We start from the raw sequence: 18433 nt of genomic DNA on the forward strand, positions 1-18433 counted from the left end.
TTTGAACTATTTCCAAATGCTGTCAGTGGACCAAATATTACTTTGTGCTACATTTGTCATTTGATTATGGACTTTGATTCTTCCTTTTCACGCAGCCTTTTCCTTAGTCAGCTTCAGTCTTACATGCAGCCTGCTAAGATTGAAAATGAAGTTCCCTTGAAAACAGCGACAGCCCCTTTACTGTTGCACGATGTCTTAGAATGACTACCCTGCAGCTCCTAACAGGCCATGTCTCGGATCCCCATGAGATGCTCCTGCTGCTTTTTTTAATTTGCTCTGCTTGACTGCATGCGCTGCCTGTCAGTTGGAGAATGAAACTGATTCTGTCTGTCTCCTTCTTTTCATTCTTTTCCATTTCTTCGAAGGTTATCCATGTGGATGCTGGTGTCTCCCTCCCCTTTCCCCCCCGATCCATGTGCAAAATTCTAAATTTTGCTATTCCTGTCAAGAACAGTGATTGATTTCTTTAATACTGTATGATCCTATTATAGATAACCAATACTGACTTCATTTTGTCCCTCTCTTTCTCTGTTGCAGCATTCTTTTTGCAGATATAGTTGGTTTCACCAGCCTGGCCTCTCAGTGCACAGCTCAGGAACTGGTTAAGCTGCTAAATGAGCTGTTTGGAAAGTTTGATGAGCTTGCCACGGTGAGTCTGCCTTCCTTCCTTGCAGCCATATTCCCTCAATTATAGTCACTGTTGGCATTCAAAGCAACACTCACTGTGCAAAGAGTGCTTTGTCCAAACTCTGACACAGCAATGACTGTATGTGTGTGTGTGCGTGCATGTATGTGAGCTCGTGGCTCTCTTTAGCCACAGGCTATTGGCACACTCCTGTAGCTTAGCATGATGTCACAGTGAATATTGGAAGCCCATATGATGCCTAATATGATTATCCAGTGCTTCATTTGAGGAAGAGTTGACAGACCTCTTTAATCTCAGCCAGATTTACCCATGGCTAAAGCTTGCCTCCTCTCTTGTGTGAATGAACTGAATAGAGCGGATAGCAGGGGAGATGAGTTATACTCATCTCTAGTTGCTCTTGTTATGGATGAGGAAAAGATTTCAGCAGTCCAATCTGTTAATATTTCACTTTGTGGGTTATGGGTCAGGGTTGACAACTCATCTGACCATTTTTTTAAGCAAAAAACTTGTACTGCTCTTATTAATTTGTTTTCCACTGTAGCCCGTTTAATAGAATAGCACAGAGGTTTTTATAATTAGATTTTTTAAATTTTATTTTTGAGATGTGGATTGGGCTGAGATAGCATCCATGTGATTCCATAACCTGCAGTTCACATGGCTTTGTCAAATCCATTAATCTGGAGGATTGCAGCAAACCTCTTTTTTTTTTTTTTTTGCTTTTACAGAAGGGTTTTCTTTGGCCCTGTCGGGAACTTCTATTTTTGACTTGCTTGTTTGTAGGTTCAAATTTAGGACTAGCTAAAAAAAAGACAGGAGTTTTGTTGTCAGTTATTGCTGTCATTATTTTTGTAATAAATTGTGAATAAGTTGTTTCAGGGATGTAGCTATTTGCTGTTTCTTTTGGGTCCTTAAAAACAATTTGATTTACCTCTATTTTGGTTTCTTCCTGCTGCAGTTTTTTTTTAGCTTTAGAGTCAATTTTTTATGCTTTCATTAAAAAAAAAAAAAAAAAAACTAAAACAAGGCAGTTGCATCTTTAGATTTCCAAGCTGTTTTGATACTACTAGTTGCACATTTGAATAGATGGCTGCATCCAGGACTTGGCAGCTAGCTTATAGCGTTATAGTGTCCTGAAAGACTTGTCCCCAGCTATTAAACTTGCCCTGACCCAAAGCCACAGTCATTCTTATCCACTTTGGCAGGAAGTGGCAATGCCAGTGACTCATAGCCGTGGTCACTTTGGGCACGCAAACTCTTTTTCGTCCCATACGAAGAGCGGGCGATGCCACATGGCCACTGGGCATCATCTCATGGTACGATTCCAGCACCATCCCCACACCACCTGTCCACTCTTTGGACTTGTCAAGCTGCATGGGAAGCGGGCCAGGAACACAGTGTTCTCCTGTAGTGCTGGTGATGTAGCAGACCAAGTCTGCTCTTCTCCTCTCTCTCTCTCTAAATTTTTTAACATGAATGAATCTAAGCTAGGCATTATCTGAATTCTTGCCCTGAGTCCAACCTCAGCATCACTCCCCCTGTAAACAACGACGGACAGTAAATTTATTACTTTTTTTTTTTCCCCAAAAAAATCGACACAACCTCCACATCAAAGCTTACTAAATATTTTTTTTGTGATTCAGAAAGACTTAACACAAATCATCCACCTTTTTTTTATATATCTTCCTGGCACAGGGAGAAAATGCAAACCTTGTTGCCTTAACAAATAATTATATTTCCTTCCAAACTCACACCGCATGTTAGAAAAGTGACACACAAAGCTTCATTAGCCTGCATTTAGACACGTTTTCCTGCCACCAGAGTGAACAGGTTCATTACTGACACCTCTTCAGGCTCTGATGTTGTCTCTGCCAGCTCTTAACTAATTAGGACTGAATGCACCACGCGTAAATTTCTCTTTCAATCCAAGTGTGCCATTTCCATGTTTCTCACTTGTTTTAAGAAGCTTTTCGGTGCCAAAGTGCTTGTGAGTTTCAAAGTGGGATTTGACTGCCCCTTTCTAACAAGTAAATATGCTTTGATCTAAATCTCTGCCGCGATCTCAAGTGTTTCGCAGCCTCTAACAGTTATTCTTCTAGGATTGCCATGTCACCTATATTCCTATCCACTCTGACTAGTTTCCCCTGTCACAGTTAATGACAAGTAGCCCCCACAACATCACCGTCTCCTCCATGTTTACATTAGATGTTCAGTTTTAGTTGTCTGCCCGACATTGCATATTACATGTTGGCCAGAAAGTCTAATCTAATCAAATAATCCTCTTCCTCTATTATTGAGTTCCCAACATGGCTTGTGATGCTGAGACACCTCTTATAACTTCCTTTCTTTTGTGGGTTTGGATTTTGCTACTTGACAAATTTATGGAGTGCATAACAAATAGTTTAAGAACAGATCCTCCCTCCTGAGCTTTGTATCTCTACAGCTCCCTGAAAGTCACCATGGCCTTCATACATGCTTCTCTAATCATGTTTCTCCTTACCTGACTCGTCGCCTTATTTTGGTTTAGATTAGTTGTGTTGCACCATATTTTTGGTTGATGGATTGACTATTGCTCTGTGCCTGCACAACTGTTTTTCAAACTTAATGCTTTAAGCTCACCCATAACTTTTCTCATGACCTCTCTTGTACAATGCTATTTAGTTTCCTTAACAGGCCCTCTCAAAGGGATGTTCTGTGTTTGGTAGTGACCCAGTTTAAATGAAAAGATGCTCATTGGTACAGATACAGTGCGGACTCTGTTCACTGATATGCAACGTACTCTTTAATGCCTGGTTACCACATTTCTATAAAGAAAAGCTCGTCTAAGTGTGGCAGTGCAGATGTTTGCACCAGAGCTCTTATACTATTTTGTGCTCTTGTTGCTACTCAGCAAAACCTGTTGTTACTTTGATCTCCTCACACTTGACTTTGCGTCCTCTTGCATATATATATATTTTTAAAGTCAATTAGGTATATGTTGTTTTTACTGAAATCACTACAAAGCCTAGGAGTAGGAAGACATAAAAGGAAATACTTGGATTGATAACTAATTGCACTGATACAGTGTAATAAGCAAGCCAAACACAGAGACAGCTGTGTTTCTGTGTTTGAAACACATTTTAAGCACTATGCTTAAAATGCATATTAAGCATCTACAATGCATTCTACGGGACTCAGTCTGACCTCAAAATTGCAACTCGTAGCAGTCTACCTTTGGAGCAAGTGGTCTTAAAGTACAGTATGTGGTTATCTTTTATTTGAATGCAAAACCTAACTCCAGCAGTTTTAACGAGAATTACCACATCTAAACTTCTCTTAGTTTTTGGGATACGTTGAAATATACCATATTGTTACTTAATCTCATACTTCACTGTGCAGTTGCATTGTCAGAAATGATTCGTGCAGAATGTTTGACTTTACAGACATTGCTTTATTTTCTGATCAAAGTAGAAGATCCTCAAGCTTGTCCACTCTTTCACAAGCTTGCAAAAGTAACTAACTCTCTAACTGTAAAACATACTGTAACATATATGCTTTTCATCCCAACATACCATTTTCAGGCAAATTACAATCATTTTGAAAAGTTAATTTATTTTAGGACAGAAAGTGAAACCAGACATGTTTGCAACAGGCTGACATTTTTCTATTAAATTGCTTTTTTTCATCATGAAAATTAAGAATAACAATGCTTGAACTACATCTCTCTGTGTGTAATGAACCCGTGTAACATAAATGTTTTACATTGTCAGTTGAATTAATGAATATATTAACTGTTCAATGATATTCTGATTATTAAAAAGGAACATTATATGGAGGAGCATCACACAAGAGAAACGCAGTCCATATGCACAACAGAACTTAATATTTCATAGAATGTGCTTCATTCATTCATATTTGGGTTCAGCTAAAGAATGTTTTGAGATACTCCAGCCTTTTGTACATAGCAAGACAAGCAAAGCTGTGACTGCTATAGTACCATAAAACAAGAAAAAAAAAAAAAAAAAACTTTTGTTGGACATTTCTGAAGTGATCATTTATGTAGAAATCCACTCTTTTAATCATATGTGGATGTGATTTTTTAAATTTATTTTAAAGACATAAATGTCATTTTTCACACCAGTTGTTTTTTTATGAGACCCCCCTTCTCTCTATAAACACTTCGAGCTGGTTGTGTTTCAAACAGTCTGTCCGGTGCGCTATGTAACATTAATAGCTCTGAACTAGACGAGCCTTGGTGTGTTCGTGCACACAGTATACCATTGCTATTTCCCTGGCGGAGTTTCACAAAGCTTTTTATTCTTGTCCCTCTTTTCTCTCCTCTTGCAACACCTCCCTGCATCACAGCTTTCAGACTCCTCCGCTCCTTGTTTCTCAGCTTTTTGATTGACATGCAGCAGCCTACTTCCTTCAACTGTGTCTTTTAAGCCCTGTGGTTCTCTGCACTCTCTTTGCTTTTCATGTTTCCATTTTTAGAATGGCTCAATGATGGATTTATCTACTGTCTCTCACTTTCTTCGCAAGTGAGAGATTTGTTTTAGTTCCCTCATATATGACTGTGAAAGCTCACAGCATATTTCCCAATAAGCACGCTGCACTTTAAATGCTTCATCAGGGCCTAAAGTCAAATCTGGTTTTACTTCAAATATAAGAAAAAACTTTGAAGAAAAAGCTTTCTCTCTTACTTTAACAAAACATTGGTGAAGTATGTCTAATCATTTGAAAGAATTGTTTGACGTAAAATTATCAGGACAATAAAAAAGTGTTTTGGTAATGATTTCATTAGTTAAAACAACATAGAGGCAAGTATATTTATATGAAAACATCATAAGTCTGCTAAGATAGTGGAACAAATACACAGGCAAAACTTATACACACTTTGCATAAATAGACACATAACCCTTTTCCTCACATTCTGACCTGAAAACAGAATAAATATTTTCTGTGACCCTTTTGTATTTCAAATAAACCTTAAAAAGGTAAAGTTTAGTCTAAGTGACGGGGGAGGTGGGAACAACTTGTGTATCTCAATATCTGGTTTTAGCCGTAGTTTCATTGCCCTTAATTTAAGGACAGGAAGTATTCACTGTCCAAATGGTGACAGCTGCCTTCCAGAAAACAAAACCTGGGCTTATGCACAGCCAAATAATCCTGTCTTGTTTGTCTCATGAGCAGATGCAAGAATCACTCACCAATCCTGCTGTTTCCCCTCAGATGTCTGCGTACTTAAAACTGTAGTCTGAAGCAAAACCCAAAACAAATAAGCCAGCTTGGATCCTTGACAGCAGAGTAAGTAGGATAAATGCCTCTAAGAAAAAACGCCCTGACAATGAGTTTGTGTTGCAGTAATTGCAACGCGAGGCACCTTGAGCTAACATCGTTCGTCACACAAAGCAAATTTAGGCGAAATATCACCTGAGCCAGCTTTTCCACAGACACACTAAATGTAACATCCTCAGGTAGCATGCCATTCAATTGTTTTCACAAATTAATTTGTGTAATGTGCTTGCAATTAAAGGGAAATGCTTGACACCACTGAGACTTAACCTTATTGCTCATTTCTGCCAAAAGAAGGAGTATTGTGCCAGAGACATTTTCCATTTAATAAATTCAAAACTACAGATAAATGAATAAGATTTATATATTTTTTTATTCAAATTTTTTTTTAATGTGAAAAATATGAAAGAGGATTAGAGCCACCGACTTTTGGTCAAAATTCAGATTTTGTTTCTATCTATGTGAAAAAAACAATCAAAAGAACCAATCATTCTCAGGTGACAAAAGGATCATTTAACAATTTCGATCAGGGTTTTTCCTCAACCTTCCTAAATAGGAAGCAGCCTGTGCCATAATCTCATTTGATGCATGGAATATGCGGAGTCCAAGCTTGGACTTTTGTTTTGAAGCTCATCATAAAGTACAAGTATCTATTTGTCGAAAGGTTGTGTATTTTACGAAGAAAGAAACTGCTCAGTTAAATATTTCCTCAGAAATATAGACAAAGCTAACCGTATTCATACTCCTTGAATGCTTTCAGCCATAAAGTCCAATGTACCATTTGTATTTTACGTGATGGAACAACACAAAGCAGCCATTAGTTGTGAAGTGGGAGGAAAGGGACACATACTATGTGCAGACGTACTTTTTATGTGGCTTGTGGCAAACTGAAAACTACAACTCTTGCTACTCCTCCAGACAAGCTAGATTTGTAGCGCACACAAGTAATAGTTCTCCTTTCAAGAGATTCTCCCACCTGAACTTTATAGCAGCTATGGTTTCCATCAGCCTGTTCTAATTCAACCCGTGACACAACCTGTAATTTTGGTCATTTAGCATTATATGCTTCAGTCTATTTCTGTGTATTGTATGTTTCAGTTTACCGGTTTTAGTTTCTTCCTTCAGTGGCTCAGCTTACTCTCTTCCTCGCCGCCTATAGAGCATTCATTAAATTCTTCAGTAGTTCATAAATATTCCTTTGTTCACTTGCATCATTATCAGACGCCATGTTTCTCCAGGCTGCTGTTGCCGAGCTGTTCCTTGTTTTCAACTTCTTAAGGTCTTTAATTCAACATTCCTGTCTGGTCCTCATCTCTGCATTTGGATCCTCAACAACAGGACCAAAATGCATTTGATCATTTTTTTTAAATTAAAATTATCATTAGTTAGCATGAATTGCCATATCTTGATTGTGCCATACTCTTTACATTTTCAACTGATAGATTAAATCAGTCAATGACTGATAGATCATTGATTGATTGTTTCATACCATAATTAATACGTTTAAATATAAAACATTTTTGTTCAGCTATAAAATCTTTAAAAATCTATATATTGATGTTTCTTGAAAATTAGGATGAATTCGGTATTTGGTTTTAGAACAGATCAGGAAAATAACAAAGCAGGTTAAAAAGACCCCATCTTACTGGCAACTGGACTGTCTTACAATGAGTGAGAAAAGCTGTTGGATGAAATAAGATTGGATGGATCAAAAAGAAAACTAAAATAAAAGAACAAAGATGGACCTACTGTTAAGATACAAAGTCATACTTAACCGAGGGAAAGGAGCACACCTTTCTTTCAAAACAGAGACTCGTTCCTTGAAGCACAGATCCTCACTAAACATTGTCAGAGGAAAGAGCTGATGTAACACAGATGCAAGGGTCTGTCCTGTCATGATTTCTTTGAAACAAATGCTTTTGAAAGCATCAAAAACATGTGTCTAATCATATGTTTAGACATATGTTACAGAACCTTTTTTTTCTTTTTCTTCTTCTTCCTTAATGCCTGGGATTAAATCAAGCTGAATGTATTCTGTTTCAGGTCGTTTGGGATTACCTTTGCAAATTGGCACAACACTAGTTTCACTGTGCAAAATGATATTCAGTCAGCATCTTTACAAGTTCTTTTGCTTTTTTCTGCATGTCGATAAGCACATTTTGCACTAAAACACACTTGAATGACAGACATTGAACCCATATCCATCTTGAACAGTATAATGGCTGAATATTATTGTGTTTTCTTTCATTCCATTCCATTTTTTTTTTTTTCTTTTTAAAAACAGTGTTTTAGCACCTTTGGTCTTATGGCAATTGTGCCAAAGCACAAATGAGACTTACAGAGGCCCATTTTCTCCCTCATGTCTTTCCTGATTTCTGTTTCTTATTCCCATGAAGTCGAACAAGAAAACAGTGAGTTTGAGGTGTCGTCTTAAAATACGTCCAAAGCTGTGACTTAACTCAGATGTTGTGAATTAACCTCTTACAACTTAAAAAGCCATTACATTATCTGGACATTCCTAAGCTGTTTTTTTAAGACAAGGAAATCTTGGTGAGCACAAACCAATGATCTTAAAGGACACAGAAATGATCTAAACAATCCCTTCTCTCTCGTTATCCTGACATTTGGGTTATTTTGGAAACCCACACTCACCTGAAATAGAAAACATTTGGTCTGATTGAATTTCAGACAGTAAGAACAAAGACTGTCTTTTTACACTGTGTATGTATAGTTCTGGTTCTATTTGTGCATAAAGCAAATAAAAAGAAAGCAAAAGTATTCCCCTCCCTCATCCTTTAATCTTTTTATATTGCTCAAATGATTTGCAATCTCAATCTGTTGTTGTGAATTATACTTTTGTACAGCATCCCAATTCATTTGCAAAACAACTTTTTATTCCAAACTGAGTTATTGTTGGCAAATAATTCATACAAAAATGTTCAGCATCTTGGTGTCCACAAATATATTACCAACTTCTCAAAAATATATAGCCATTTTCTATATGTGAGTCCAAGAAAACTGTTTTTTTTTTTTCTTCTTCTTTTTCTATGAATCATATCAGCTGTCCAAAAAGCCAGTTAGAAATGAAGCAGTTTTGGCACACCAAGCATTTGTTATTTGCCATATCTGTTAATATATCAAGGTTTCCTTCACATATCTCACCCACTCGCTCCAACCCGCTACAGTGGAGTGAGAGAAGGAAGTGTTGATAGATTTTTCATTTGCTATAAAATAGCTGGTGAAAACCAGTGAAGAGCAATTTTTACTGGAGATGGAGGGAGATTATAAGAAAATGTCTCTGTCTTCTGTTACAAACCCTTTCACTAATATCCTACATCCCTAACTTTCATTATTGCAAAAAAACCCCAACTTTTTTATGAATTATCAAATAATGTTAACATGAAACACAAGAAAGAACAAGCCAGTTAAAGTTGTCAAGTTGCATGAAAAAAAAAATAAGAAATGTAATTACTTATGTCTCTGCATAACACTGCATAAATTTGCAGACTGACAGCAAGCATTTCTTCCAAGTTGTTGCAGAGGAAGCCCTTACCCTCAGCAGTATCAGCACAGCAGTCGTCTGTGCTGCTGTATCAAAAGCAAAGCACAATGTGTTCCACTCTCCCCTTTGGGAACTTAGAGGAAATGAACTGCTACCCTCAGCTGGCTCATATTTTTCTTCATTATCATTTATTGAATGTTCCTCCTCCCTGCATTAATGCCTTGGTATTTGCCTTGTTTGTCCCTTTCTATTTTTATGCGTGCACAAGACATGGGCCAGTATGAGATTCGATAACCTTGGATGATAACCTTAAGCATTTATCGCTGATTCACAGCATCGCTACGAAAACAAAAATGTGCAATGCTACCAAATTTCTGTTATCTACAATAGGAAAAAAGAAAAAAAAAGAAAAAACAGTTAGTCCCAGTGTTGCTATGGCAGTAACAGCAATGTCTATCACCAGTTGATATGAACAAATATGTTGCGGTTTGAACTGCCTCAGTTGTTGTGTGCTTGGACAAGACACTTTTCCTGCCTTAGCTGCTGGTGGTCGGAGGCTCCGGTGGAGCCGATTGTACGTCAGCCTCTCTGGTGGCTACAATGTAGCTTACTACTGTCAGTGTGTGAATGTGTGTGTGTGTGTGAATGACTGGATGTAGTGGGAAGCGCTTTGAAGTCCTCTGCACTATACAAGTAAAGGACATTTACTATTAAGCATAATTCCAAGTTCTTATATCTTTGTGTAAGTCTGTGGAGTAATATAAGTGTACACCTAGAGTAGGGCAACACAAGTATACCAATCTGATACTCTAGATTGTTATCCTATAATCTAGTTGGCTTGTAGAATAATGTCAGACTGATATCCAAATATTTGTCAGGATATCTGCTCTGGTATCCAGACTTCACCCACCTTCTTAACAATGAGGCAAGATGAACATTTTGTTGAAAAGACAGAGAAAAACAAAACAGCCAAAACTTTAACGTTCTTTAACCATCATTAAAGATAAAGGTGAAAAACTAGCTATAAACAAATATTCATATTGTTGAAAGTTGCTAGGTTTGCTCTAATGAATGACTCAAGCAGGACTGTGGACAAAATAAAGACAGGGACTTGCTGGTCTGAAACAGCCTTTAAGACATATACACCAACATATAATGTCCAAATTAATGATAACTGCCTCAAATGTGAAATGTTCTCCACACTGTTTCCCAAAATATTATGATGGTAGCACCAATTTATTAAAGATAATTCCAACAAAATGGCCATACAGGATGCTTTTTAGATTTTCCTTTTCAAATGAAACTGTGAATAGGGGTTACACTCTAAAGCTTTTTTTTTTTTTTTTTTCTATCTGCTTACGCCTGTGACCACCCAGACTGCTCACAGTGCTGCAGTCACATGACGGTGGTAATCCTGCTTGAGTCTGAATCAGCTTCTAAAACCTCACACAGCAGATTAGCAAAAGGAAAAGTACAGTGTAGGAGACTCTTTAAGTAGAAGGGCTTTCCCTGCTTCCTGTAGCGTCGCCATGCCTCACTAACACACCATCTGTTTCTGCACAACCCCAACCCCAAGTTACCCCAAGGGGAGAAAGCCTGCTCTCTAACAACAACAAAAAAAAAAAAATACAAGCATACTTGAAATTTGTTGTTAAACAAAAAAATATTTATAAAGAAAACAAAAATATTCATTAGAATTATCTAGTTGTTTAGGAGCTAGATTCTTGCAGTCGGTTCAATAAGAATAGAGAGGTAACCATATGTCAGAAGCTAATTTAAAATAAAGCACTGTATATAAAGGGAGCGATAATGATAATAATCTTGATTTTAATAATCATAACTATTTATAAAACACTTTTTAAACAAATAACTAATTATTTAAAAAGAGGTAAAGGACAAGTTAAAAACATATATACAAATAAAAACAAGAAAACAGATACAACAACAACAACAACAACAACAAAAAATTGTACGCTCTGTAGATTTGTGTGGTCTCAAACTGTTGTGATACAAACATTTTAACAAAAGTTGAGATGGAAATTGAATTGAAGCTTTTAGGTTCTTCACACCAGAACCACACAAGCTTGGCAGCCTGTTTCAGTAGCTCTCAGCTAATTCCTGAGTTTTTCTTGTGTTTTTAGTCTATTTTTACATTTGTTATGTTGTTCTGTGCTCCCTACTCTTTTGTTCACAATGGAGCAGCATTTCTTCTGGACTGCTATGATATTTTTCTCTTATTTTTTTAATGCCGTTTTGTTTGGACACAATGGCCAAGCTCCTGTTGTTTACACCAGAGATCAGCTGCTACCTCTGGAAAGCTTCGCTCCATTGCCTCTCTCTGCGCAACCAGATAATACCCGCTTTTCCACATATACAGACACACCCACAAAGTTCTGACCAATCGCAATCGCTTCACATGCAGATTGTGGCAAAAAAAAAAAAATAAAAAAATAAAAAAAAAAGTTCACCAGAGGTGAGAGATATTGGAAGATCAGTCTTTGTATGTCTTCAGCTAATTCGGATTGTCAATCTTTGCAAGAACTTTGTTTGAATTTAGCATTAATTATTTGTCTTACAGCGTGGGCAGCCAGAGAGTTTTCCGTGATGTACATTCAGGTTTTGTAGGTTAGTGTCTAAGAATAAATGCTTCCTCCTTTTCACAGCAGGTAAGTCTTCCGAGACGTGGAACAACCTCTAACTCTCCAGCTCTACTGAAACTCACATGATTTCTGTGTTAAAAATAGAGTGTCCATCCTGTCTCGTACCCACCAGTGTGCATAATTATGAGTCTTTGTGCTCTACACATGCATGGGCAGCAATCCCATTACCTTAATGGAAACAATGAAGGGTTATGAGGAGGCGCCCACGGTAACCTGGTCTCCCTGGTAAAATGAATGTCTGTTGTTAATATCCTCTAATGAAAGGCTATATTTGTAAGCCATCTTTCCACACTGCTGCTTATTGTTCCAAAGAGTGAGTGACTCACCTTATTCCCTAAAGTGAGACAGATCCATCGCATCGTGGGAGCTGTTAGTGCCAGTGCAATTTAAACGTCTAAAAAAAATGTTATTAGGTAATAGATTAGGAAATGGACATGTCAGCCCAAGAGAAGCTGCTAAACAACAATGTATATGTAAGCTGTGAACTGTGTAGTTAAACCATTTTTAAGTGACGGGGGAAGTTCTCTTAAGTTCTATACAAAACAAAGCAGAATGCATTGGTTTAAATTCTTGGGCTGGACAAACTTTGTGTCAAACTTTATTCAAGCTGATTCTGGTTTAAACTGTGACACCATTTTATTCCTGATCTGTTTGAACAAACAGAATCATGGTCTTCATGATTCTGTTTGTTCATTACTGTTCTCTAACATGCCTTTGTTAACCTTCACTGAGCATTTGTATCCATATTGAGAATGACAAGAGAAGTCTACGTAATAATAAGGTGACTTCTGAAAGAACATGTTTGCAGTGGAATTTATTTTGGAGTCATTTATTTTTTCAAAACAAATGTCAAAAACCACGTTTCATTTACCCTCTACTTCACAGCTATGCATTATTTTTGCATTGGTCTGTTAGAAAATGCATTCATTTTTTTTTAGGTTGGTTTGTGTGACAAAGTAACTGTCAAGCTGTAGCTTTCCGAGGTACTGTAAGGTAAGAGGATGTTGACCTGAGAATGTTGTAGTCATTCTGTGGTCAAACCTTTGAACCACTTGAAAACATTAAATTTAACATAAGAGCTGTAAAATTTAACATTTGTGTTGTTTGTAGTAATGCCAAACATGTAAAAAAAAATAAAAAAAAATATAGAACTAAAAAGGAATGCCTAAAACTAATATGTCTCTGAAACACATACAGATTTATCCTTTTTCCTTTTTCCTTTTTCCTTTTTCGATATCGGATAACAACTTGCCAACTTGTTCAATCTCTCTTTTTGATTAATAGGAGAACCACTGTCGCAGGATTAAGATACTGGGGGACTGTTACTACTGCGTGTCAGGGCTGACTCAACCTAAGACTGACCATGCTCACTGCTGTGTTGAAATGGGTTTGGACATGATCGACACTATAACGTGAGTTTCCCTTAGATAGTCCCTGATTTAATCTGTTAAAGCACTGTGAGTGGGAAGAACAATATGAGCTGTGTTTTATTGTTGAATGTATTTTTCTTTAGGGAAAGGGCATAGGCAACGTTACTTTTGTCATCAACTAGTTTGGGAGATAGATTAGGTCCCAAATGATGGATAAACATTGAGACAAAGTTAAATCTGCTGTATTTACAATCTGCTAGAAACATTTAGACATATTTTTCCTCCAAGAGTAAGGTAGAAAATTGCCCAAGGTATGTTATGTTTGAAATTTTCTTTTGGTTTCTGAGACCAGATAATGATAAGTATTTTCTTTGCCCTCTTTGAGTGGTGGTAGTATATTTTTAGAGAAGATTGATGACTATTAGGTTGTGCTTATTTATGGTAAGTAAAGATGTTCTGCTTTTACATGGTGGTTTGATTGAAGCATGTGCTCATGAAATTTCTTGCACAAGATGGAGGCTCTATTAATTAAAACAACAATTGTTGTAGACATAGCTCAAACATCCTGCAATAATGAGCTAGAAAACTGTCTTGTGGGTCAGTGGATGCATCTTTGCGCAAGAACTTCAGACACATTTTGGGAGAAAAATAAAATTCTCTTTTTCATGTAGCCTACTTATCAAAGGAATCATCACTTGCCGCCCATTTATTTTTCATCGTAAGAGACATCAGATATGATGAATAGACCTATTTTCACGCTGTCTCATATGGATAAAAGATGATGACAGACGTGTTGTGATTTCAAACAATTACTTATGATATGTTTGTTCAGATTTTAAATTGTGGAGAAGGGTCCGGCTCTTTCATTTCCATTTCCAAACAAACAAACAAACAAAAAAAAAAAAGCAGTTGTGACATAGAGCAACCCATCATTAAAACTGTATTGTCTTGTACTTTCACTATATATAGTTCCTATATATACTTTATATTTACTGTACCATATGTACTTTTCCATAAGATTTTCACCCAAATCATTTTATGCATGGTCCCGCAGGTCAGTTGCAGAGGCAACAGAAGTCAACCTTAACATGCGTGTGGGTCTGCACACTGGTCGAGTGCTGTGCGGAGTACTGGGGCTCAGGAAATGGCAGTATGATGTCTGGTCAAATGATGTGACGCTGGCCAATGTGATGGAAGCTGGAGGACTACCAGGGTTGGTACACTTATAGATAAAAATACTGACAAGTGTTTATATGTAGAATCAGAATTGCTAAGTTAGTGGCATAGATTTTTATTTTTTTATTTTTACTTTGGTGCAGAAAACAGTATTTAGTGAATGTATAATCTAAATAGGGGTTATCCTCTATTTTCCTCTCCTATTCTGCAGAGTTGAACAAACACTAATGCCGAGTCTATTTGGTCCTTATTGTCATGATCCGTGTTTCTGTATATTTATTTTAAGGTTTTTCTGTGTTCAGTTTATGTCCTGTGAGTCTCTGTTTCTGCGTCTTCCCTGTCGATTGCTTCCCAGGTTTGTCTCATTCCCTGATTAGCCTCCCTGTGTATTTAAGTCCACCTGTTGTCTTTGTCTCTTGTCGGGTCCTCGTCAAATATCAGTTGTTGTCTGTGTCGGCTCTCCAGTAGAACTGTTTAAGTCCTGGTTAGCTTGCTGCATGTTCAGTCTGTCGTCAGTTGCTACCGGTGTTTAGCTGTGTGCTAAACTCTCTGCCGTGCCGCCTGTATTTGGACTGTTTGAGCCTTTCATCATTAAATTCATCATTTTCTTCACAACCTGGGTCTCAGAGTTCATCCTCACCATCTCTCAAACCACCACTTTGTGACACTTATCAGAACTGGTGTTAATTTAACTCTTATTTCAACAAGAAACTGAGTAATTTTAACACTTGGGTTGCCTCCTGAATGCCTCCTCTGGGCACATCCCACTGGAAGGAGACCCAGAGGAAGACCCAGGACATACTGAAGGGACAATGTTGGTGGATGAGGAGAGGGAAATCTTGGTCTCTCAGCACAGGCTGCTGCTCCCACAACCCGACCCCAGATTAAGCACAAGATAATGACTTGATGGATGGATAGATAGATTTTAATAATTTCTCTCTGCTTTTGAGTTTAATTTTTTTTTTCTTTTCAGATTTGCCTCATTTATGTTAAACTTGCCTTGTTTGCATTGCAGGAAAGTTCACATCACCAGATCAACACTTGAGTGCCTAAATGGAGACTACGAGGTAGAGCCTGGAAATGGCCATGAAAGGAACGCCTTTCTCCAGAAGCATGAAATAGAAACTTTCTTTATTGTGCCATCTCACCGACGGAAGGTATTTTATGTTTGGAATGACAGATTAACATTGTACGATGCATGTTTTGTTTTACAATGACCTATTACTGAGGCCCTGTTTTAAGTGATAAACATTTAGAACCTCCAAAATAGCTTAGAAAAGCATGTGCACTATGTCAGGGCACAATGAAACTGTAGCTGTCATTATTGTTGTGCTAACTGATGACTGAGGTCATCAGTTTGACCTCAGTCACATGAAATGAGTCTAGATTTTGCTATGATTTTTATTTTTATTTTCTTGGGATTTGAAAACCCTATTCTTGAACTAGGGTTTTCTCAGTACATGTGTTGGTTTCGATTCATGTAATGCATTTTTGCTAGATTATAAAGAAAAGAAACACAGCCAGTGGCATCCATCAGCTCAAATTTGCACACTTGGACAAACTTAAAGAGAAATACACATAACTCCTGCAGATGTGCCACAAGCAGGGAATTTCAATTCTCTGTTCAACTCTCCCCTTTTTTCGGCTTCAGTGTGTCATTCTACTTTCTTCATTATTTCTGTCAGCCAGTTTTGTTTTTGAAAGATAAGGCTTGCATGCAGGTTCACAGTTTCATGTCCCAGTATTTTTTTCTTCCCTTTGCAATATAAGAGACTTTACTAATCTGATTAATGCAGCTAATGGCTTAGCTTCATGAAAGCAATGGCTCTGGCAAAGATATGCTCAAACTGTGGTGTTCAATAGACCGCCGCTCACTGCAGGGACGGATCTCAAACAAAGCATAAAGATTATGTTGCAAGTCCCGGTAGCGCTTTCTCAAACCCTTTAATGTACACTTAATGTTTTTCAGATTTCCTAAAACAGGTTTGAGGTCAATTGTCCTGAAATTAAAAAGAGGTCCTATGGGATTAGACTGCCTCAGTTTAGCCACTTCTAAGCTCTGTGATAAAGATTGCATGTGTGTGTGTGTGTGTGTGTGTATGCTCTGTGTGTTGTGTACGAGTTCAGACTTGCACATAGTCAAGATTTTACTGCAGGGTTTTGTGACTTAATCCTTGTTCTCATTCTGGTGACAGATATTCCCAGGATTGATTCTTTCAGATATAAAGCCTGCCAAAAAGATGAAGTTCAAAACCGTTTGCTACTTACTGGTGCAACTCATGCACTGCAGGAAGATGTTCAAGGCTGAGATTCCGTTCTCCAATGTCATGAACTGTGAGGATGGTGATAAGGTAAGAAAACTGCTTTGGGTTGACTTATTGTTGAATTCTTCACAATAACATTTTTTAAAATTATTTCATTGTTCTAGATCTATAATTATTTCAATAAAATGTATATTATATATATAAAAAATAAGTATATGTTTGTACAAAACATAGCAGGAAAGTTTAGATGTGATGCATTTGAAAAAAATTAGCCATTAAACTTGCTGACCACCTCATCCTTACACCTCATTGCTAGATCTGGTCTGGCACTTTTACACATAAACAGGAGACAGCAGCCTCACTCCTGTCAGTCTGCCACAGGGCAGGTGTGGATAAAATGTACGTTACCACCATCAAGGTACTTTTAAATGGACATAAGTAATTGAAATAAACGACCGGTCGGAATAAAAATGTCATTTAAACACCCCAATCAGTATATTCTGATTGGAAAGCATGCATATTTAGATCCTGACAAAACCTGCTGCAGCACAACAGACACATTAGTCTTTGACTTTGATTCAATGCCCAAAGTGCTGCTGAAGACACAGACACAACGTGATGCTTTTTATGATAAACTTAAGTATCAATGTTCTCATTTTAAAGTACAATCAGCTGCTCTTATTTACTCTTGATTCTTATTTATCTTTGTAATAAAAATGAAGCACTAGGTAGAGTAAACAGTGCAGCAGTGTATTTGTTAAATGATTTATTTTTTTTTTTTGGCTTCATTCCAGCGGAGGGCCATGCGAACAGCTCCACAAAAGCTGAGGAACCGCTCTAATGCTAACCAGGCTAACTTGATCCAGAGCAGTCCTAGAACCAGGGTCAATCGCTACATTGGCCGGCTGATTGAGGCCCGCCAAACAGAGTCCGACACAGCAGACCTCAACTTCCTCACACTCATGTATAAGTGCTCTGAGCGGGAGCAGAGGGTGAGGCATTTGACATGCTACCAAGATTGAGATTAGTAGAGCCCCAGAGCCTCTGTTTATGTCTTGATATTTTGTTTCCAGTACAGATATATATATATTTTTTCGTCACAATCAAAAGCTGACTTTAGTTCTGCCGGGAATCTGAAAGTTTTGAAAATATGTTTTTCTTTGGGCTTCTAAAATATTAGTTATTCTCACATTTCTAAGAGAAAACATTTTGGTAGATAAAAAAGAAATGCATGTAAACTAATTTAAAAAAAACACCTCTGCACTGTTTACCCCACCCAGTGCTCTATTTTTATTAAAAAGAAAAAAAAAAATCATTTAACAAATACACTGCTGCACTGTTTACTCTACCTAGTGCTTCATTTTTATTACAAAGATAAATAAGAATCAAGAGTAAATAAGAGCAGCTGATTGTACTTTAAAATGAGAACATTGATACTTAAGTTTATCATAAAAAGCATCACATTGTCTATGTGTCTTCAGCAGCACTTTGGGCATTGAATCAAAGTCAAAGACTAATGTGTCGGTTGTGCTGCAGCAGGTTTG

The 18433-nt window shown here is 37.4% G+C and overlaps 1 protein-coding gene across 2 annotated transcripts in view; it reads left to right on the forward strand.

Moving 5' to 3' along the window:
- The window catches only part of LOC103142996 (adenylate cyclase type 1-like), a 39555-nt gene that overhangs the window by 15315 nt on the left and 5807 nt on the right, over positions 1–18433 (forward strand). For both annotated transcript variants that reach the window (XM_007559346.2, XM_007559348.2), the window contains exons 4-9: positions 538–649; positions 13364–13491; positions 14504–14662; positions 15641–15782; positions 16821–16976; positions 17684–17881. In XM_007559346.2, the coding sequence (XP_007559408.1) occupies positions 538–649; positions 13364–13491; positions 14504–14662; positions 15641–15782; positions 16821–16976; positions 17684–17881 (895 nt within the window). The remainder of the gene's footprint in view (positions 1–537; positions 650–13363; positions 13492–14503; positions 14663–15640; positions 15783–16820; positions 16977–17683; positions 17882–18433) is intronic.

This window comes from Poecilia formosa, unplaced genomic scaffold (genome assembly GCF_000485575.1).
Source record: "Poecilia formosa unplaced genomic scaffold, Poecilia_formosa-5.1.2 Scaffold104, whole genome shotgun sequence".
Lineage (NCBI taxonomy): Eukaryota > Metazoa > Chordata > Actinopteri > Cyprinodontiformes > Poeciliidae > Poecilia > Poecilia formosa.